This window comes from Lynx canadensis, chromosome B4 (genome assembly GCF_007474595.2).
Source record: "Lynx canadensis isolate LIC74 chromosome B4, mLynCan4.pri.v2, whole genome shotgun sequence".
NCBI lineage: Eukaryota > Metazoa > Chordata > Mammalia > Carnivora > Felidae > Lynx > Lynx canadensis.
This window is the reverse complement of record NC_044309.1, coordinates 134,180,697-134,202,781: the sequence shown is the minus strand read 5'-3', so window position 1 is coordinate 134,202,781 and position 22,085 is coordinate 134,180,697. Positions and strand designations below refer to the sequence as shown.

Here is a 22,085-nt window from a genome sequence, read left to right as displayed (position 1 = left end):
CCTTTCTCCAGTGGTCGTGGTCTGCCCTGAAGTATGAGGACCTCATTCTGCAGGGAGCCCTCTCTGCCATCTGGGAGACTCCTGGCCTGACTGTTTTCCTGTCCCTGTTGTTCTCACTGAGACAGTGAGCCTCTCTGGAAGGCTCTTGGCCACACCAGCTCCTAGACTGTGCTGCGGGCCTGGGGTTCCTGTAAGCAGTGGGCTTGGCTCTAGGAGGAGCCTCTTCTTGGACAGCCTGTGGTTCTCTGGCGCCTCCTGGCGGCCTGACTCTCCCAGGCTTTTTGGAATGGATGGAAATGCCCATGGGCTTGCACCGGTGTGGCCCACATTTCTCCAGAGCTCTGGCCCGTGTAGGAAGTTTTGAGCTTTGTCTTTCTGGGGGCTGAACCCTCTGGGACCTCTCAGTTGACTTAAGGTCTGGCCTGAAGCCCTTGGCCTCACAATGCCTTTCCTGCCGTTGTTGGAACTCACAGGCTGTGTATAATCCAGGGAGCCTCACCCCAGCAAGGGGCAGTGGGCAAGGTCCTAACAAGTTAAAGAGCGAATGGGACTCCAGGATCCGCTGGGGGAGGCCCCATTTCAGGTGTGCAATCTTCCGTCGCATGAGGGACTCCAGGAGGAGTTTTTGGCTCTTTTTGAGGACTGGCCACTTGGGCATGACAGTGAGGACAATGGGAGCACCCACCAGAGCTGTGGCAGCTTGGGGGGCTTGGCCACATGAGGTGGAGGGGCAGACTGAGGGAAGGCCGAGGGAAGCAACCAGAAACTGTAAATTCTGGAGCTGCCGAGTCAGGCCAGGAGCCTTTCCTGGATCCACCTTTTTATCCCTTTGTTGGCTTCTCTGGGCTCCAGGTGGGGGCTGCTGGGAGGCTAGACTGACCTCCTCTCCGTGTTTCTTGGCAGAGGCCGTGCTCTGGCTGGCCAAATGCTCTCCCTCCCCACTGGCAAACAGGAAGTGTTGACAGGGGGCAGAGACCACTGCTCGTTCCTGTTCCATGGCCCTGTATCCACAGCCTGTGAGGGCTGGGGGCCCCCCGCCCCCAGAAGAGTCAGCTGGGAGACTGCCTTCAGCAGCATCGTTTCCTCTGACCTGCTCCTTGTCTCCTCCTCTTGGAACGTGAGGACCTCCGGCCTCCTCAGCTCTGCACTTTCTCAGGCTCCCCACAGCCTGGATTTCAGCAGCCTCATCTCCAGCCTTGTTCTGGTTCCCTTGCCCTTGTATCTGGATCTCTCCATCAATTTCGCTTCTTAACAGTCCCTGGCAATCTCCCCCAGGAGCCTGGGTGTCTGTACTGTCATCACCTGCGGTCCCTCTCAGGTTTGTCTTCTGTTGTGTGTGAGTGTCTGCACCATGCTCACGTCCCCTCTGCTCCTGGTTCTTCCACTCTGATGAACAGCTCTTTTCATTAACTTTGCTATTTATCAGTCCCTGGGACCCTCGCCTAAGTCCCTGGGGCTTTCCACCATCCTCACTTCCAGCCTGTCTCTGGCTTCTCTTCCCCAATGTCTGATTTTCCTCCTTCTTTCCTCTAGTCCGCTCCCAATTGCTCCTCCCTGCAGAGTGGCTCTCTCCAGTTTCATTATCTAACTGTCCCTGGTTCTCTCTCTCAGGCCTCTGGGTCTCTACAACATCTTCACTTTCAGCTTCTCTCTGGTTTCTCTTTTCTGGAGCCTGAAGTTCGGTTCCATTCTCACCTCCTGTCTGCTGCTGGTTCTTCCACTCTGATAAATGGGTCTTTCTATCAATAACACCTTTTAACTGGCTCTGGTTTTCTTCTCCAGCTTCCCAGGTCTCCGTATCATCCTCACCTCCAGCTTCTGTCTGACTTGTCTTCTCTGGAGCTTGAATCTCTGCACCATTCTCCTCTCCAACCTGCTCCTCTTTCTTCCATTCTACTGAATGGGTTTCTCCATTAATTTTACTAGTTAATTCTCCCCTGTTTTCAGCCTCAGATGCCTCTGTGTTGGCACCATCCTTGCCTCTAATGTATTCCCGATTCTTCCACTTGGGTGTATGAATCTTGCCATTAATTTTACTGCTTAACTGACCTTGGTTTTCTTCCCCAAGTTCCAGGGCCTCTTTGCTATCTTCATCTTTAATCCCTCTCAGATTTCTCATCCCTAGTGCATGAACACCTATATTATTCTCATCTCCAAACTTCTCCTGGTTCCTCCTCTCTGGTGGATGGGTGTCTACGTGAGTTTCATGTCTTACTTGTCCCTGGTTCTCTGCCTCAGGAGCCAGGGTATTTATACTGTCCTCATCTCCATCTTTTCTCTGCTCTCTCTTCTCTGTTGCCTGAGTTTCTGCTCTGTGTTCACCTCTAATCTGATCCTGATTCCCCCAACAGGGTGTGGCAAACTCTCTGTCAATTTCACTTCCACTCTGGTCCTGATCCCCCCAACATGGCATCTCACATTCTCTGTCAATTTCACTTACTGCTGGTCTCTGGTCTCCCCACCATGGTGCCGGGATCACGACCCAATCCTCCACTTTTATCTCCCTAATGTTCTTCCTTCTAGATACCTGGGTTTCCCCAGCATCCTTCTCCCTTCTCAGGCCTTGGTTTCTCCACCCCACTAGAAGTTCATGTTTTAGTTGTTTCCAAATCTCTCCCCTACGTGCTTGGTTCTTCCCAGCTTCCTCACTTCCACCTTGATCCTGCTTCTCCCGCCCTAGGGTCTGGATCTCTGTAACATTCTCACTTCCAATGCATTCCTGTTTTCTCCACCCCAGGGCCTGGGTCTCCACACCCTCCTCTCTTTTTACTTCTCCCAGGTTCTCCCTCCCAGATACCTGGGTTCGCACAGTATTCTCACCTCCAATCTGGGCCTTGTTTCTCCTCTCTTGTGCCTGAATTTCTATACCAGTGTCACCTTTAATCTTGTCTTGCTTTCCCCACCCTGACACCTGGGCCTCCTTACCATTCTCACTTCTAGTCTGGCCCTGCTTCCCCAATCCTTGGGTGTGGGTCCCTCCTTCATCCTCTCCTCTGGCCTCTTTCTTGTTCTTCTCAAATGCCTGGGTCTCTACAGCATCCTCATTTCTACTCTTATCCTGGTTCCCCCACTTTGGTGTTTGAGTCTCTGCATCAGCTTTACATCTTAAATGTTCCTGGTTCTCTGCCGTATGTGCTTGGGTTTCAGGAGGATTCTCACCCTCAGCCTCCCTCTTGTTTCTATTCTCTAGTTCCTGAATTTTAGCTCTATTCTCAATTCCCATCTGGTCCTGGCTCTTTGGCCCTGGTGTCAGGATATCTCCATCAGTCTTACTTATTACTAGTCTCTGGCTTCTCCACTCCAGGACCTTGGTCTCTGCATCATCCTCCATCTCAGAGTTCACTGGGAGCTGCCTTCCAGCTGCCTGGATCTCCCGAGCATCCTCCCTACTGCTCTCTGTCCAGTTCCCCCACCCTACAGCCTGGGTCTCTCTACTATCCTCTCTGCCTAGCACCTGGTTTTCTGTCCCTAGTGCCCAGGCCTCTTGTGGGCAGACCCAGGACTTCCAGGGGGACACTCCCACTTGGTTGGAAGGACCCGGCAGGAACTCTCCGGAGCAGAAATGCACCCTCTGAGATGAAAGGAGCTTTGAGAGAGAGGTGGCTAACGTCATGGGTGTGAGGTGGGACCTCATGCTAACAACAAGCTCCAGTGGCACCAGTTCTTCCTGGGAGTGGACACACAGCTGCTCCATCCTTTGGTACATGTCCAGGGAAGGGGATGGTGGCCTGCAAATCAGGTGAGACTGCTCTTCACTGAGACACCAGGGTACCGGCCGTGCTTCCCGAGCACTGTTCTGAGGGAGCATACGGGTGCTTGAAAAAGAGGTGGTGCAAAAGATGGGATCAGAAGGAGGGTGGAAATCCCAAGGTGGGTCCTGACACGGGTGCTGCCAAGAGACCAGGTATCGGGTCCATGATTCATGCGGGCTCCTCCGGTGTTCATACATCTTCTTTTGTGGCCGTTGTTGGACGTGAGCATCCAGGCCACGGAAATCTCCAGGACTGAAGAAGAATTCAGGGGTCAGCCTCAAATAAGTGTCATGTCTCGTGGAGGGCACCGCCCACTTCTGCGGTGGCATCTGTAGTTGAGAATGGAGAAACGAAATCCTTGCTCACACACTGTCTCATCTAATTCTCACAGCTTAGAATTACAATCCCCATTATCCAGATGGGGATTCTGGGGCTCAGAAGAGAGGGAATCATTTCTTTTAGGGTATTCATTCAAGACCAAAAAAGAGTTTACTCCAGGCCAGGCACTATTCTAGATGCTGGGGTTACCAGCATGAACAAGACAAAGTCCTTCTTGGGAGCTACCTTCCAGATATGGAAGACATAATAACCAAGCATACAACATGTTAGGTATGAAAAGTGTTCGGGTGGAAATAAAAGTGGAATGGCGATGGGGTTAACCTCTTTAGAAAGGCTGGTCACAGAAGGCTCTCATTCTCAGAGGAGGTGACATTTGACTGGAGACCCGAGTGAAACAATGGGCAACTAAGTGACATCTGAAGAAAGAGCACTGAAGGCAGAGGAGACATTAGTGCAAAGGCCCTGAGGTCAGAACAAGGCCACGTGCATAAGAACATCAAAGAGTCCCTATGCCCAGAATGAAACAAGTGATGAAGAGAGCCGTGGGAGATGAGGTCAGAGAGAAATGTAGGACAAATCATGCGGGGCCTTGGACTTATGGTTAGGAGTTGGTGTTTTATTCTGAGTTTGACAGGGAGCGTACCTGTAAGAGCTGTTTCAGGGCTTCGAGGGGCAAAATTCTATGATCCCTTTTTCTCTTTTTTTTTAATTTTTTTTAACATTTATTTATCATTGAGAGACAGAGAATATGAGCAGGGGAGGGGCAGAGAGACAGGGAGACACATAATCTGAAGCAGGCTCCAGGCTCCGAGCTGTCAGCACAGAGCCTGATGTGGGGCTCGAACTCACAAACCATGAGATCATGACCTGAGCCAAAGTCGGTCGCCTAACCAACTGAGCCACCCAGGTGCCCCTATGATCCCTTTTTAAAAATTGGTTCTTGGGATACCTGGAAGGTTGTCAGTTAAGCATCCGACTTCTGCTCAGGTCATGATCTCATAGTCTGTGAGTTCAAGCCGTGTCGGGCTCCGTGCTGACATTCTGTGTCTCCCTCTCTCTCTGCCCCTCCCCCACTCGTTCTCCCTCTCTGTCTCTCTCTCTCTCTCTTTCAAATAAACATTACAAAAATTTTAATTAAAAAATTGGTATTTAGGGGGGCACCTGTTGGGGATGAGCACTGGGTGTTGTATGGAAACCAATTTGACAATAAATTTCATAATAATAAGAAAAACATTGGTTCTTGCTCACAAGCATAATGTAAGACCTAAGCCAGGTGCAAAAGAAGACCTACCATGCCAAACTAGTCTGTGTTATTAGGAATCAGCATAGTTATGATTGCAAACTTCTGGGCTGCAATCGTGGTCTGATTCTTAATCTGGATGCCACACGTGGATGTATTCAGTTTGTGAAAAGTCACTGGTCTATACACCTATAATCTATGTACATGTATTATCCTCGGATTAAACTTTTAAAAGAGAAAGAGAAGGAAAGAAAGAAAGAAAGAAAGAAAGAAAGAAAGAAAGAAAGAAAGAAAGAAAGATCATTTTGTTGGCTGCATGGAACATTGTACTTGGCTGAGAGAGACTGCAGGAACCAGGCAGAAGGCAGTGCTACAGTGTAGGTGAGACATGAGGGAGCCTTTGCCCAAGGGACTGTGGGGAGGTTTCGAGAAGTGATCAGATTTGAGGTATGGCTAGCAAGTAGAGCCCATAGGACTTGTAGAGGCAGAGTGAGGGAGGGAGGGAGGGAGGGAGAGAGAGACTAAGGTGACTGCTGGGTTTGGGGCCTGGCGATGCTCCCCCTGACCAGTCTAAGTTCCCCGTTCCCACACAGGGCAGAGAACAGGGTCCTCATAACAAGTGAATGAGCCAATCGTGGTGCCCGAGGGAAGGAGGTGTGTGGGGGCGCCCTCACCTTGGTGACCTTCCTCGTGCTGGGGTGAGTCCTGGTGACCCGGTGCCAACAGCTCTGGACCTGCCAGATCAGAAAGAGGCAGAGCACAAGCAGGTTGCCACAGCACCGAGGGTCCCTGCAGCTGCGATCCTCAGAAAGTAGGCCCCGCACTGGCTCCCACTCAGGGCCCTGGAACGGTCCCACCACAGCACAGGCGCCCAGCAGTGGCAGCAACATGACAAAGCTTCAGTGAGCAGGTGGTGTCAGGGAGATGGAGGGCAGGACTGCGATGGGTGACCCAGCCAGTCTGGGGTGTGGTAATCCCCGCCACATAGTGCCCCTGTCACTGAGGCTACCTCACAAAGGAGCCACAGCTAAGCTAGTTCCAGCTCCTGAACCTGGCACCAGAGCTGGCTAACATGTCCTCAGTGCAGGCAAGGACAGCAGTGGGGGACTGCCCAAAAGGAAGGAAGAGGTAGAAGAATTCATTTTATTTATTTTTTAGAAGAATTCATTTTAAATATCCCGCCTTCTGGAACGAAGAGATTATATTCCCCCCATGTGTGATGGGGTGACGTAGCCGTGGTCTGTGTGATTTCTTTCTTCCTATTCAGTGCTTTCGTCCACGTGTCCATCTGTCTATCCAACACCAGACACTTAACGAACACTGTATTGAACACGTGTATCCTTGTTTGATCACCACGCATCCCTTCCTCTTTGCTCACAGTATTTTGGTTTTCTGTCGGGGATTACTTTTGCCATCTCAGGATCTGTGTTGGTAGGAGGATAAATGCCACCCTGAAGATTGCCTTTCACCCGAAGGTTATACTCAAAATTTTAAATAATGGAGCAGGAAGGGACATCAGTCAATCAGAGGGTCCAGGCCTTGACCCTTTAATCACAGCATTTTAAGTGTTACTGAGCACCCCAGGAGAGGGGCATCACCTACTTACCAACCAGCCGTGATGTACTTCTCTATATTAAGAACCCAATATGCCACACGATGTATCCTGACTGAATCACCCCAGCTTATACCTGATACTCTCCCACAGAACAGAGATTCAAGGTGGGAATAGGAAGCTGGTGAGAAAAAGACAAAGAAAAGGAGCCCATGACAGCTAGTAACTGACCCAGTTCTATCAGTTAAGACTCGGTGTTGCTAGGAGCTGGCCTGACACTCACAGCTGGGCCTCAGTATTCTCCTGTTCAACATAAACGATTTCATAGAACATCAACAACAGAGAAAACCATTCTGCGATAATCAAGACAAGAACAATGTCACTCTTTAATTATGTTTGAACAGAGACAAAAACATGAACATTATTGAAACCACAAAAATCACCAAATCCCCCTTATCCTGTCTAAAATGAGCGACTGCTATTTCTTTACCACTTACAGCATTAGCCCCACTTGATTCCTTCCACCATGTCGATAAGATCATTAAGATGCCCAATCATAGAACTATTCACATTTCCTGATGACATCTAATCAGAGCAGACCCCGGTTCCTTGAACCCTCCCCCAAATCACCTAATAGAACCCCAATCCTACAGTAAATCCTTTCAAACACCCTCTTATTGAGAAGACTTATCATTTCCCATGGTGTGCATTCTCCCTTGATGCGGTAAGTATTAACACTTTGGGTGTGTTCCCAGTAGTCCTTGGCTGGAGGGCACTAACAGTGGAGTGAGACTGTGGGACTGGTTCTGCTCTCACAACCGGCTCCCCTGGAATCTGTGGGCTCCATGACAGAGTTTTTTCCTAAACTCCATTTTGATTGCTTGCTAGCAAAAATCCGTAAGTGGAACAGGTACCTCCTTTGGGCCAGTCATAGTGCTAGAAGATAGGTATCCAAAGTACCCAAGGCATCTACAAACCCTGCTCTCATAGAGCTCTCAGTGTAGTTCAAAGGTGGACACTGAATAAAAGGAAGTTTGACAAGTGCCATAAAGGGCAAATACAGGGGGTTTGTGGGTCTATCCAGCAGGGGCAGTTACCTGGTCTGGATGATCAGAGAGGCTTCACTGAAGAGGTGATGAGCAGGAGCTAGCTAAGCAAAACAGTGGAACACAGTGCACACAACAAAGGGTGATAGATGGGGTTGGAAAAATTGGGGTGTGCTCAGGGGAGAAAAAGAAAGTGGGTAGAGCTGTATTATGGAGATGGGGGTGAGGACTGGTGGAGTGGGTCCTAGTAAGCCATGGCAAGGCTTTAGAGTTTTAAGCACAGAAGTGTATAAAAAACAAATTTCTAAGACAAATTGATCTTGAGCATATGTCAACATACTAACTTACTAACAAGGGAAACAACAAAATACAAAAGGGGGAGCTAGCTCTAAGAGAATTTGGAAATTGAGTTATATAATTGGGAAGCAGATTAATTAGGTGAAGTGTACTGTCTCCTTACTCATGGAAATAAAAACATCAAGTCCCATCAGTCTTCACTGAAGAGACCTGGGATATGATGGTCCAAAATGCCAGGTAGGCCAAATAACAACGGGAAATTGTTATAAAGGACATCAAAAAAGCTAGGATGCCTGGGTGGCTCAGTTGGTTGAGCGTCCAACTCTTGATTTTGGCTCAGGTCATGATCTCACAGTTCATGGGATCGAGCCCCGTTGGGCTCTGTGCTAACAGTGTGGAGCTTGCTTGGGATTCTCTCTCTCCCCTTCTCTCTCTACCCCTCTCTCTCAAAATAAGTACTTTCTCTCTCAAAAATAAGTAATAAAAAGCATTTTTTAGAAAGGACATCAGGGGTACCTGGGTGGCTCAGTCGGTTGGGCGTCCGACTTCAGCTCGGGTCACGATCTCACAGTCCGTGAGTTCAAGCCCCACATCGGGCTCTGTGCTGACAGCTCAGAGCCTGGAGCCTGCTTCAGATTCTGTGTCTCCCTCTCTTTCTGGTCCTCCCCTGCTCATGCTCTGTCTCACTCTCTCTCTCAAAAATAAATAGACGTTAAAAAACATTTTTTAAAGATATAAAAAAAAGTAAAAAGGACATCAAAAAAGCAAATGATAAGGACATGTCTATGACTGTAAATTGAATAAGGTTTAATTCCCCAACAATGGTGGCTGATATATCTAACTAATATGGAAACGTGAAACAGGAGCTGAGAGGTGAAGAGCAGTATCCAAACCACAGGTTCTCCTTTTTTTTTTTTTTTTTTTTTTAGAGGGTGGGGGAAGGGACAGAGGGAGAGGGAGAGAATCTTAAATCAGGCAGCATGGAGGCTGATACAGGGCTTGATCTCAAGAGCCTGAGATCACGACCTGAGCTGAAATCACGAGTCGGACACTTTATCAACTGAACCACTCAGGTGCCCCGTCACAGGAGCTACTCTTAAACAGGAAGCATCTGTGGGTATTTCTCAATTCGGAGACAAATTTTGTTCTTCAACAAGTCGTACGTGAGGTGGGGCGCCTGGGTGGCTCAGTCAGTTAAGCATATGACTCTTGATTTCAGCTCAGGGCATGATCTCATGGTTCCTGATATTGAGCCCCACGTTGGGCTCTGCACTGACAGTGCAGAGCCGGCTTAGGATTCTCTCTCCCTCTCTCTCTCTCTCTCTCTCTGCCCCTCCCCTGCTCATGCACACACACTCTCTCTCAAAATAAACTTAACAAAATGATTTGCATGAGGTGAAGTTTGATGGAGGAATTTTTGGTGTAATGAATGTTCCACCCTGGAGCCAGTTCAAACCCATCACGTTGCCCCATACCACAACTAGTTTCAAGCATAGCAACCAGATGGAGTGGAAGCAACCCAGGCCAATAGCCAAAATCGCAAGGTCCAGTTCTGGTTCAGCCACTGCCTCACTCTGTGACTTTGGGCAAGGAGCTTCCCTTCTCTGGGCCTTAGTATCTGTAAAATGAAGAGATTGCTGCATGATTCCTAAGGGTCCTTCCAGGTCTCTACTAGGTTTCCGAAATAGTTAACTGGAACTAGCATACAATGGTCTAGTTTGGGCTGATCCCAGTGGTCCCGAGATGTGCCTGGTATCATGTTGGAGAGAAAAGAGTGAGGGCCATAACAATCAGGAAGGACTTCTTGGAGGTGGTGAGGCATGAGTCTAGCTTTGAATAATGGAGATTTGGAGCAGCCTAGAGAAAAGAGCAGTGTGCTGGCCAAAAGAAACTGCTTGTCCTATGACATCTCCAAACTCAACCTGACAGAAACTCAACCCTCACCCCCAAACCTGTTCTTCTTCCTGAATTCCCTACTCAAAGGATTCCATTTCTGGTGGACTCCACACTTCCCACTAAATTTTCACAAGGATATCTAAATATGGAGGAAAACATTTAGGATTACCCATCATTATCTCCATACCGTTCCCTCACCAGTGTAGGGTAAAAAAAAAGATGATTTTGAAAGCTCAAGAATATGCTTAAAGATAAACAGGCAATGGAATGATGACATCATTGAAACCTTTCGTTCTGGGTGTTTGTCCGTGTGTGTATGTATGAATGTTTCATTTATTCTCCCTGCCAGAAATGTGTGGTATGATGATAACAAAAACAGCAAATTACTGTCCCTCGCCTAGAAACGACTTGGTTCCCCTGCGGGCGCCCTTGAAAAACGAGGTCCGTCCGCCTGCAATGGCGTCACTTCCGTTTCCTGCCGCGCGCGGCCATTTCCACTCCTCCAGCGCTACCTTCCGGCCGAGGCGCGCGCTCCCGCTCTGACGTCAGCTGCGCTCCCAGACGGGTGGCGAGACCGCGGAGTCGCAGCTATGGTGAGTGCGTGCGCGTGGTGGAAGGGCTGGGAAGCGCGAGACTCCGGGACCGGTTCACTTACTAGGCTGCCGGGGCTTAGAACGTACGCTGTCTCGATCGCCCGGCCCGGGGTTAGAGCTCCAGCGGCCGCGGAGTCCCAGCCTCCTCCCCCCGAGTTAGAATTCGGACCGCCGCGGGGCCCCAACAGCTCCTCTCGAGGTTAGAACTCGGAAAGCCTCAGGGTTCCAACAGGCTGTCGGGGGTACTTTGCAGCTACTCCGTGCGCGTGGCTGGAAGCCTCCGGGAAGTGAAGGAGTCCCGGCCCAGCGTGGGAGGAAACAGACCAAACCACGTGGGAGAGAGTAGAAAGTTGGATGAGAAAACCAGGCTCCGTCTTTTTTATTTCTGTTGTTGGGGATCGCTAGAGGATGGTGGGGAACCCTGAATTCAAATCAGCCTCCCCTACCCCACTTGACCATTTGTCGATGTTCAGGAGAGGGAGATCTAGATCTCCATGGGTCTGAGCCTTAGTGCCCAACCCCGAGTTACACGTGCCGGGGACTTGGCGTTTGAGGGCCTTTGGCGGCTGTGGTAAATGTGGAGTGATTCCGAACCCCGGCTTGGGTTCAGGAATGGTTGCTGCGAGGCGGCAGTCTCAAATCAGAGGTCTCGGTAGCACCACGTGCGGCTTCTCTAAGCTGTTGGTGATCTCCAACCTTTAATCAACTCCTGTAGCTTGGTAGCTAGTTTTGTTTGGTACTTGGTAAGGAAAGAAGAGTTTACAAAGCACTTCCACTAACATAGGGAGGTTTAATCCTTCCAACGGAACGTGGATCCCGTTGGGCAGCTTCCCCCTTTCCTTCCGCCTACCCCCTATTTTGAAGTTAGTATGTGGCTGAGCCTTGAACTTGAAGCTTCTAAACCAGTGCTCATTTTACGGAATTCTACGGAAAGTTTTGGAATAGGATGGTCTCGAGTTAAACTTAAGAGAAATTTTCCTCGGGGTCCATGAGTGGCTCGGTCGGGTAGGCACCCGACTTCAGCTCAGGTCATGATCTCACCTTTCCTGAGTTCGATCTCTGGGTTGGGCTCTGTGCTGACAGCTCAGAGTCTGGAGCTTCTTCAGATTCTATGTCTCCTTCAGTCGGTCTGCCCCTCCCCAGCTCGCACTCTGTCTCTGTCTCTCAAAAATAAACATTAAAATTAAAAAAAAAAAAAAGAGACATTTTCCTCAACTGTAAAATGGGGATAAAAGATGAATGAGAGTGTTGGAAAGATTTAAATGAGAATGCATATTAAGCACCTAATCCTAATACTTGGTACGGTGTTCATGAGCACGCCTTGTTAAATCCAAACCTTGCTGGGTTTTGTTTGTCTGGTGTACAGGGAGACCAAATAGATCAAGCTATGGATCAAAGTTAGCTAGCAGTATTATTTCATTCGTTCACTCCTATAAATAACCCTTGAAAAACTTAAAAGGAATAAATACAAAGCAAAATTTCAGTTACTATTTATGAGCTAGGTAGTTTGTTTTAAAGTTGAGCCAACTTTTTATTGTTGACTAATACTGAAACAATAAGGTGAGGCCTCTTTAGTCGTTTGGGCTCCTGAAGTCTTCCCTTTTTGTGCATTTAATGTTTTGTTGAGAATTGAGAATCCTAAGTTCCAGAGAGTTGCTGTTGGAGCTGCAATTTAAAGTAGACTTTTGAGGAGTGATTGGGATTAAAGTGTTGTTGAGCCCTTTTACGTTTAGGAGGAGGGCACCAGTGTGGATGAGCATTAGATTTTGATAAGTCAAGGACGTGTGTTGCGGTCTCTGAGGTAGCCACCAAAAGAATAAAGATAACATAATTCCAAGCCAGTAGAGGGAATAGTAGAGTGAAAAAATAATAAACCCAGAGGAAGGAAAGAAAGCAAATGAAACATGCAGTTAGAACAAATAGAAGGCACAAAAGAAGGAAGATTTGAACTTAATGTTATCAGTACTTAAATAAATATAGGAGACTAAGTGCTTCTGTTAAAACAGATTAAAGTAGAAAGAATGGTAAATGTATACCAAGTTAAAAGGTGTGATGTAGCCTAAATATAAACATCAAAAAGAAATAAGTTTTAAGGTGAAAGGCATCTGAAGATAGTGGCTAAAAAAAGGTATGTGCTTCAGATTCGGTGTCTCCTCTATCAAAAAATAAATAAACATTAAAAAAAAATTTTTTTAAGGGGCGCCTGGGTGGCTCGGTTAATTGTCTGACTTCAGCTCAGGTCATGATCTCACGGTTTGTAAGTTCGAGCTCCATGTGGGGCTCTGTGCTGACAGCTCAGAGTCCTGGAGCCTGCTTCAGGGTCTGTGTCTCCTTCTCTCTCTAACCCTCTCCCGTTCGCGCACGCGCTCTCTCTCTCTCTCTCTCTCTCAAAAATAAAGATTAAAAAAAATTTTTTTAATAAGGTATGAATAAAATAAAAATTATACAATTATAAGAAGAAATGGACAAATATGCAATTATATAGCACTTAAGTATATAAATGATAGTTGGTGAATCCAGAACATCAGTGTGGAAAGAGGATTTGAATAACACCATCAATAAATTTGATCTACTGGTCATAGTGAATCTAGTGAACAAAATTATGGAAATTTGAAAACAAAACTAAACAATAGTGAGAATACCACACACTACAGCTAAAGTATTACCTGGATCTTAAAATGCTTATGTTGGAGGGAAAGGAGCTATAAAAAGGTAGGAAAAGAATGAAAAGACAAAACACCAAAGAAAAGCAGAAATTACTGAAATAGCAAACAGATCTGACTTATAGGATGGACAGAATCAGAAGATTTTCTCTGAAAAGTCCCCTCCAGCGAGATTAATCAGGAAAATAAGCAAAAGAGATGAAAGTGAGGAGTAACAAACATGAAGAAGTTATAATCTTCAGATATTAAAAAGGATATTAGAACAATTTGATAGCTATAAATACAGAAACTGAGATGAAGTGAACAAATGCCTGAAAAAAAAGTGTATCAAAACCAATTTAAGGGGCGCCTGGGTGGCGCAGTCGGTTAAGCGTCCGACTTCAGCCAGGTCACGATCTCACGGTCCGTGAGTTCGAGCCCCGCGTCGGGCTCTGGGCTGACGGCTCAGAGCCTGGAGCCTGTTTCCGATTCTGTGTCTCCCTCTCTCTCTGCCCCTCCCCCGTTCATGCTCTGTCTCTCTCTGTCCCAAAAATAAATAAACGTTGAAAAAAAAAATTAAAAAAAAAAAAAAAACCAATTTAGGAATTTAAAACGAATAAAGAAATTAAAAAAAAATTTTAACAGGAGGGGTGGCTGCATGTCTCAGTCTGTTCAGTGTGCAACTCTTGATTTCGGCTGGAGTCATGATCTCATGGTATGAGATTGAGCCCCACAGCTCCTGAGCTGGCAACGTGGAGCCTGCTTGGGATTCTCTTTCTTCCCCTTCACTGCGAGCTCTCTCTCACTCTCTTCTCTCTCTCTCAAAATAAATAAACATTAAAAATTTTTTTGACCTGAAAAAAACCCTATACCTAGTTGTGGTTTTTTTAAAAACCCTATACCTAGTTTTTAAAATAGCTGTATTGCAATAATTGATGTACTATAAGAAGTTCACCTGTGTGAAGTGTATAATTCAGTGGTATTTCATATATTTACAGAGCTATGCAACCATTGCTATAGAATTTTAGAACATTTTTATCATCTCTTCCCCCCAAGAAACCTTATGTCCATTAGCTAATGGATATAAAATTAAAAACCTACTTAAGTTGGTTTTATCTCAGGAATGCAAACTTCGTTTTAACATTAGAAGAACCGTAAAAAATTAAAGGAAAACATTTTTCATCTGAGTCAGCACAAAATCTGATCGATTTCAACATCAATCTGTATAAGAAGAAATTGTTTTTTGGGGCGCTTGGGTGTCTCGGTCGGTTAAGTGTCCAACTTCAGCTCAGGTCATGATCTCACGGTTTGTGAGTTTGAGCCCCACATCAGGCTCTGTGCTCACAGCTCAGAGCCTGGAGCCTGCTTCTCATTCTGTGTCTCCCTCTCTCTTTCTCTCTGCCCCTCCCTGGCTCTCACTGTCTCTCTCAAAAAAATAAGCATTAAAGAAAAAAAATGTTTAATGTTTGTTTATTTTTGAGACACAGACCACGCATGGGGGAGGGACAGAGAGAGAGAGACACAGAATCCAAAGCAGGCTCCACCCTGTCAGCATAGAGCCTGACATGGGGCTCGAAGAATTTACAAACCATGAGATTATGACCTGAGCTAGAGTCGGATGCCTAACCGACTGAGCCACCCGGGAGCCCAAGAAATTCTTAATATAGTAGGAAACAGTGAATTTTCTTAGCCTGAAATATCTAGGAGTAAATCTAAAAGATATTAAGCCTTTTGTAAAAATTGTAAAGCCTTACTGAGAAGTACCGAGTTAAGCATATATGTTTAAATTGACAGGGTCTGCATACTAAAGGTCCTTTACCCAAATTGGGATTGTATCAAATCTACGTATCAGATTATCCCAGCACATTTTTGTGGGCCTTGAAAAGCTGATTCTAGAATGTAAGGAGAAGAGCAGACCAATAATGGGGAGACCTTTTTCCCACTTCTTCAGGGAACTCTAGCCCTCACTTAATTCCACATCACCCTGGAACCACTGCAGTTTCAGGGACCAGGCGTTTGGTGCAAGCTCACGCTCGATGTCACTTCCGCTGACGTCACCACTGCGTCACTTCCTGCTTCCTTGCGGGTGGGTCATTTCTGTGTCCTTGCGGTGCTGGGCAGGAGACCACCGAGGCAGACGCGATGGTGAGTGCTCCCACCGGGGCGTCACCCACGGGTCACCACTTAGGACTGGGGTGCCGCGCGCTGCGTGCCGCGGTCCAGCCTCCAAAACCGGGGTTAGAGCGGGCCGCAGCGGGCGAACCACGCGTTGCTCGCGATGGTAACGTGCGGTGCATCCAAGTTTTATATATAAATACATATATTTGTAAAAAGAATCACAGGGAAAACAAATGAGAAATTAATGAAAATGCTTGAACTCGAGAGGTAGGGATGAGGAAGAAGGAATGGTTTAAGCAGGCCCCTCCCAATTTGTTCCCTAAATGGTTTATTTTGAAGCAAAGCCAGTGACGTAGCATTTTATTCATAGGTGATAAAGTATGTATCTGTAAAATCAGGATTTTTACCAACTGCAGTGCCATTATAATACCCCAAAATTTAATAATTCCTTAGTATGAAATATCTAATATCAGAATCAAAGGCTTGATCAGATTTTTCTTCTTTCCTTTTGTTTTTCCCCAAGAATACTTGGTCATAGATGTTTTTGTTCTTCAAGAGGGGCAGTGATCACATGGTATCTTTTATGATATTGGTAGCTGTTAACGTCTGGATCCATTAATCTGTGTCTGGATTAATTGATGAATATGGGTTGCAAGATGGTGGGATTTGATTGACTCATTCCTTTAGTAGGTGGAGTAGTGATACAGTCTGTATGGGAAAGGCAGGATAAATGCTTTACTGTTTGCCAGTTTTCAAAACAGTTTTAGTTCACTAACAGCTTTGACTTTGGAACCATGTAGATGTGTTACATATTTGAAAAGTAAAATCTTAATTTTTTTTAACAAGCTGAATACAAAGGAACCCTGATTGTATATCGAACTGATAAACCACAGGGAAATATTAATTTGAATAACTCGAATATCGTACTCTGACTGGGTGGCCTTAGTTGGATATATTGTAAGAACAAAAGGAAATTTTGACCTTGGTGAGCTTGTTGGTAGAGGTACCAACCATTTTGTTGGTACCGACCATTTTGTATGTATTGTAGGGTCAGATGAATGAGAAAATATTTTGATGGATTCTTACCGAGGACAGAGGAAGATTTGAATATTGAATGGGAAATGGAGAGAGAACTCTGTGCTACATTTCTATAAATGCCTTAATTTTTATTTCAGTAAATTTGGGGTGGAGTGTGGAAATCCCAAATTTAAAAACTATCCCCATGTGACTCCAGTGGATACTGAGCCATGAGAACCTATTAAAAATCCATTTGCTATAATATTACCAAGCAAGAGAGGCAAATAAAAGTATATCGGCTTTAGTGTACATCATTGGACTATGTAATTGCTAAAATTCTTTTATTCTAATATATTTCAGTTTTTCCGAGTTGGGAATAGGCAGCCAGTGTCAGTCACTAAGTGTCTTTCTGAGGGCAGAGGAACAGGGAAGCTGATCACTATCTCTCTGGGTTGTTGATTATAAAGTATTTTGTGATTTGTCCGGAACAACTTCTGGTTCAGTTTGACTGATGGTTTGATGACTTCCCCCACTTCCCGCCCCATAGACTGAGGCTGATGTAAATCCGAAGGCCTACCCCCTCGCAGACGCCCACCTCACCAAGAAACTACTGGACCTTGTTCAGCAGTCATGTAACTACAAGCAGCTTCGGAAAGGAGCTAATGAAGGTAAGGCAGCCAGAGGGTGCTTCAGGTAGAGTGATCAGGCGCTGGCTCTGGTTTAGATGTCCAACTTGGAAAGAGGGCTGGACACTTGATTGGGACCAGTGGGAGGACTTAAGAGCAGCATTTTGGCAGTAGCTGCTAAAGGTTAACGGTGTAGGAATTCTTTTAGACCCAGTTATTCACATCTATCTTGTGAGGAGAATGAGAGTCGGGATTTGAACTTGGGCAGTGTGGCTCCACGGTCTGTGCTCTTGTTCATACTCCAGCATTAACAGAGTGTGGTCTGGGGACTAGCACTGGGCCACAGAGATATAAGCCATCAGGAGTAAGTGTTTAAACAGTGATATGGGGTGCTGATTTTTCTTCTAAGTTGCATGTGGTGTGAGCCTTCCAGAAATACTGCTTGTAACAGACTGGGATGGTAAAACCCTGATCCTTGATCACAGAGTTTGAGAAATGCTGTACTGCAAAGCCCGTGTGAACGCTGTTCCAGTCAGCCAGGCAAGAGGTGGTAGTGACTTGGACAAGAAGTGGTCTGTTTCAGGATGTGTTGTGACAGAGCCGATGGGTTTGATGGAGGGTTGGAGAAAGGCATTGAGGGTGGCTAATTGGTGATTAAATCCCATATCACTTACCAAGGCCACACTGTAAGACAGAGGATTGCTTGTGGCTGGGGATTTTTGCTCAGAAAGCACTTGTTTCTTTCCCTTGGAAATTGCTTTTTTAAAATCTTTTTTTTTTTCAACGTTTATTTATTTTTGGGACAGAGAGAGACAGAGCATGAACGGGGGAGGGGCAGAGAGAGAGGGAGACACAGAATCGGAAACAGGCTCCAGGCTCTGAGCCATCAGCCCAGAGCCCGACGCGGGGCTCGAACTCACAGACCGCGAGATCGTGACCTGGCTGAAGTCGGACGCTTAACCGACTGCGCCACCCAGGCGCCCCTGGAAATTGCTTTTTTGTGGCTTCCATGCCCAAGCTCCACCCCCATCCCAGTCACTTATTGGGCCTCGTGTCCTTCTCTCTTCAGCCACCAAAACCCTCAACAGAGGCATCTCTGAGTTCATCGTGATGGCTGCAGACGCTGAGCCGCTGGAGATCATCCTTCACCTTCCGCTGCTATGTGAGGATAAGAACGTGCCCTACGTGTTTGTGCGCTCTAAGCAGGCCCTGGGGCGGGCCTGTGGGGTCTCCAGGCCTGTCATCGCCTGTTCTGTCACCATCAAAGAAGGCTCACAGCTGAAGCAGCAGATCCAGTCCATTCAGCAGTCCATTGAAAGGCTCTTAGTCTAAACCGGCGGCCTGTGCCCCACTCCTCACTGAGTCCTCCCCTTGGGGTTGTGTATCATATTGTCTGTGTTAGCATGTAGTACCTCCGGCCACATTCTCTTGTTATATCACAGTACTAAATCCGGGTTTTGCATTTTTGTATTATTTTTGGTTTACGGGGTGTTACCCATATATTAATCCTCCACCCAGCCCTGTCTCCCGTTCTTCTCTGCCATCTTATCCTCCCTTTTGAAAAATGAACTAATGCGAAGAACAGGCGGAGACAGAGTGGTGATACCATTCAAAGGCAGGGAAGAGCCAGGATAGAGATCTCGTTCCAGCTTTCAGGCGCTGACTTCCCCTTGTATGCAGGACCTGATGGATGTAAACACCATTCACTTTGTATCCCTCGTGCCTGGTGTACAAAATCATTCCATAAACGTTTGCTCTCTATGGAGATTATGTAGCATTTGGGGAGAAAGCATGTATCCTGTGAGGTTATTAGGTGTATGTCCAAGTGTCGTGTGCTAATCTGCCCCTGCCGTTTGCTTCGGTAATGTGGTATTGTTCCCCCTCTCCCCCAACTCCTAACCATGCCCCTGAGGGCAGCAGGGCAGCAGCATAGCAAAGATGTGCTGCAGAATTCCAGAAGCTGCCTGAGCAAGTTAGACATGGGGCAGTTGACCTAGGTCTTGAAGGAGTCCAGGGTGTCAAGAGAAAAGAGAATCAACTGATGCTGAAATGAAGAAGTCTCGTGAGTCCCGGAGGCCTGACTGGAAGCTACAGCAGAGATGCTAGAGTGCAGGAAACATCCTCTCTGGTGAATACAAAGGTCTTCAGTGGACAGTTGGTACCAGCTCTGAAAGCCATGACCCCTGTTCCCTGCCACAGTGTGGGGCAGGTGTATTCTTCATCACATCAGAGGGACAGTGCTCGTGTGCCATTCTCGTGAGCATTCTAATAAAGAGATATATTCATATTCCAGTTTAAAGAAAGTGTGGTTCTTGATAGGTATCCAGCTAATACCTGAAATGAAGAACTGTTTCGCATTCTTAGAACAGTGATAGCTTCTCAAACTTTCCACCAAGAGGCTGTGAAAAAGCCATTACCTCTGGTGGTTTTCTAGCAGCTCAAAGTGTCTTGTACTGACATGATCATTGAGGTGTTGCTCTCACTCTACAGAGGGTTTCCCCGCCTCAGCGCTAAGGATGTTTTGGGCTGGAAGATTTTTTATTTTTTAACTTTTTAAAATTTAGGGGCGCCTGGGTGGCTCAGTCGATTAAGTGGCCGACTTCGGCCCAGGTCATGATCTCGCGGTCCATGAGTTCAAGCCCCGCGCCGGGCTCTGTGCTGACAGCTCAGAGCCTGGAGCCTGTTTCAGATTCTGTGTCTCCCTCTCTCTGACCCTCCCCCGTTCATGATTTGTCTCTCTCTGTCTCAAAAATAAACGTTAAAAAAAAAAAAAATTAAATCCAAGTTAGTTTACATATAGTGTAGTAATAATTCTAGGAGTGGGCTGAATGATTATGGGAGAGGGGGGCCCTGTATGCTGTACAATGTTTAGCAGCATCTCTGGCCTTTACCCACTAGATGTCAGTAGCAATCGTCTCCCTCCCCGAAGACACTGCCAGGTGTTCCAGTGCCAAAGTCACCCCTAGCTGAGAACTGTTGCAGAATTAGGGCTGCTAGTAGCCTTTGCCACATGCTAGAGAGTTAGGGGTTGTGGTGGGGAGGTGATGACTGAAGCCACTTGTTAACCTGAGGGAAAGCACGGTGAGATCCTTGTATCTCAGCAAGAGAAGTTTTCTTCCAGGGTATAGATAACTGAATACCATAATGGTCAAATTAGTGCAGGTTATATTTAGTGTTGTCTTGGCCAGCTTGGGCCAGTGTGCACGTTTCAGTAAGAAGCATATGTAGGAAATCCAGAAACCACCCTATCCTGCTGAAGTGTTGTGTGCCTACTGGGCTAGTCATTTCCTCCAGGTGACTCCAATGTTTAGATACCCCCATCTCCCCACCCCGACCCCGCCAACCCAAGCAGCTTTATATTTGTAGGTGGTGGGGTTCAGGTTGCTTACTATGTTTTGTCCTATATGTACATTTACAATCATACTTTAAAAGAACAAAATAATTTGGGTGGAGGAAGATCAAGTTCAACCTCCACTTGGTTGGAAACTCAGCCTTATCCACTAGAGCTTTAGGAAGTGAGGTGGGGCAGGGGCTCCTGGGATCTACACCCCTAGTACCCACTTTACTCTGGAGTTAGCTCAGTTGCCACAGCTACATTTTAAGCCTTCAGAGGCCAGGGTGCCCGTTTATGATCCTTTGAAAAAACTGGCTCTTCTCCCTGCTCCTAATGGCCCCCCTGCCTGTCCCCTGTCTGCATCTCCACCATGTTCTGTCTTCAGTGTTTCACATTTGGTTTCTTGAACATTCCAAACGTACTTTCTTCTTGTTGGTTGTATCTCATGTTCCTTTATTGCACTGGTGGCTTTCTTCTCATGCCAGTCTTAATTCAAGTATCACTGCTGTAGGACCTTTACAAACGACCTCATTTCTTTCCTTTTCCCCCAGCACTGTGACATCCTATTTTTAGCTTCTTCTTTACTAACATCTGAGGTGGTTTTCTGATCATTAACCCTCATTAGCGAGCAGGAACTTGTGTGATACCCTAGCACCTGTAGCAGTGCCCTAACATAGATGCTTCAAAAGTGTAGAATGATGGGGCACCTGGGTGGCTCGGTCGGTTGAGCGTCCAATCCGACTTTAGCTCAGCTCGTGATCTCACAGTTCGTGAGTTCCAGCCCGTGTCAGGCTCTGTGCTGACAGCTCAGACCTGGAGACTGCTTCGGATTCTGTGTCTCCCTCTCTCTGCCCCTCTCCTCACACTGTCTCTCCCTCTCTCAAAAATAAATCAACATTAAAAAAAATTTTTTTTTAAGTGTAGAATGAAGAATTCCTAAAGGGTAGACACACAAGCAAGGAAATCTAGTAATTTCCAGCCAGCCACCTATGAAGTTGGTTGCAGAATTTTGCATTTAAACATTTTTGTAGAGAAAATCAGGTCAATCATCAGGTCTGAAAGGTTCCTCTGACCCCAAACACACAGTGGTTAGGAACTTCTGTTCTAGAGTGCAAGTTTCCTGAGTGGACTAAGATTAAGGAGCGTTTTTATATTTACAATAGTGACCTTGGTAAAGGTCATCTGTAATACGTTAAGTACTAAACAATGCATTTCCATTATCGTTAAGCCCAAACTATGAGGGCTTAAAGGTGGTGAGGAAGGAAGAGGAACTTGTTCTCAGCACGGTATCCCCGAGTCCCTCTCAATGTCAGCTAAGTTACATTTTGAAAAATCTCTGCCCCACCCCCACCCACCATCCCTTTCTATCCTCTCTGTCCCTTTTCTGCTCTTTCTGCTGCTACTGCTTTTGAAGAATTAGCCTGAGAGAAGGAAGGAAAGCATCTGGAAGGATTTGCATCCTCCATGGATGGCTGGAGATTCAGGGTCTGTAGGCCGTGTGTCTTCCAGGACTAGAATGAGCATCTCATGAGATGTATGACGGGTCAAGTTACTCTTGTAAGAGATTTTCACTTTTGGATTCTTTGTTCTCTGAGTGTTTAAGGTGTTTTGTTTCTACTTGGAAAGCAGATAT

The 22,085-nt window shown here is 46.6% G+C and overlaps 1 protein-coding gene across 2 annotated transcripts; it reads left to right on the top strand.

The window, feature by feature from the left end:
• The first annotated feature begins 10,639 nt into the window (after positions 1 to 10,639).
• Positions 10,640 to 19,413, top strand: SNU13 (small nuclear ribonucleoprotein 13). Of its 2 annotated transcripts, none has more exons than XM_030320788.1 (3): positions 10,640 to 10,715; positions 17,040 to 17,160; positions 18,188 to 19,413. In XM_030320788.1, the coding sequence occupies exons 1-3, from the start codon at positions 10,713 to 10,715 to the stop codon at positions 18,448 to 18,450; spliced, it is 387 nt and encodes a 128-aa protein (XP_030176648.1). In that variant the 5' UTR covers positions 10,640 to 10,712; the 3' UTR covers positions 18,451 to 19,413. The 2 variants fall into 2 exon arrangements, with proteins under 2 accessions (XP_030176648.1, XP_030176647.1); XM_030320787.1 differs by lacking the exon at positions 10,640 to 10,715 and adding an exon at positions 15,405 to 15,502.
• The last annotated feature ends 2,672 nt before the right edge of the window (positions 19,414 to 22,085 follow it).

What these genes read in the sequence shown, in the direction of transcription:
- SNU13 (XM_030320788.1), top strand. An exon ending in TCGGAAAGGAGCTAATGAAG is followed by an intron (nt 17,161 to 18,187) that starts GTAAGGCAGCCA and finishes TTCTCTCTTCAG; the next exon opens with CCACCAAAACCCTCAACAGA.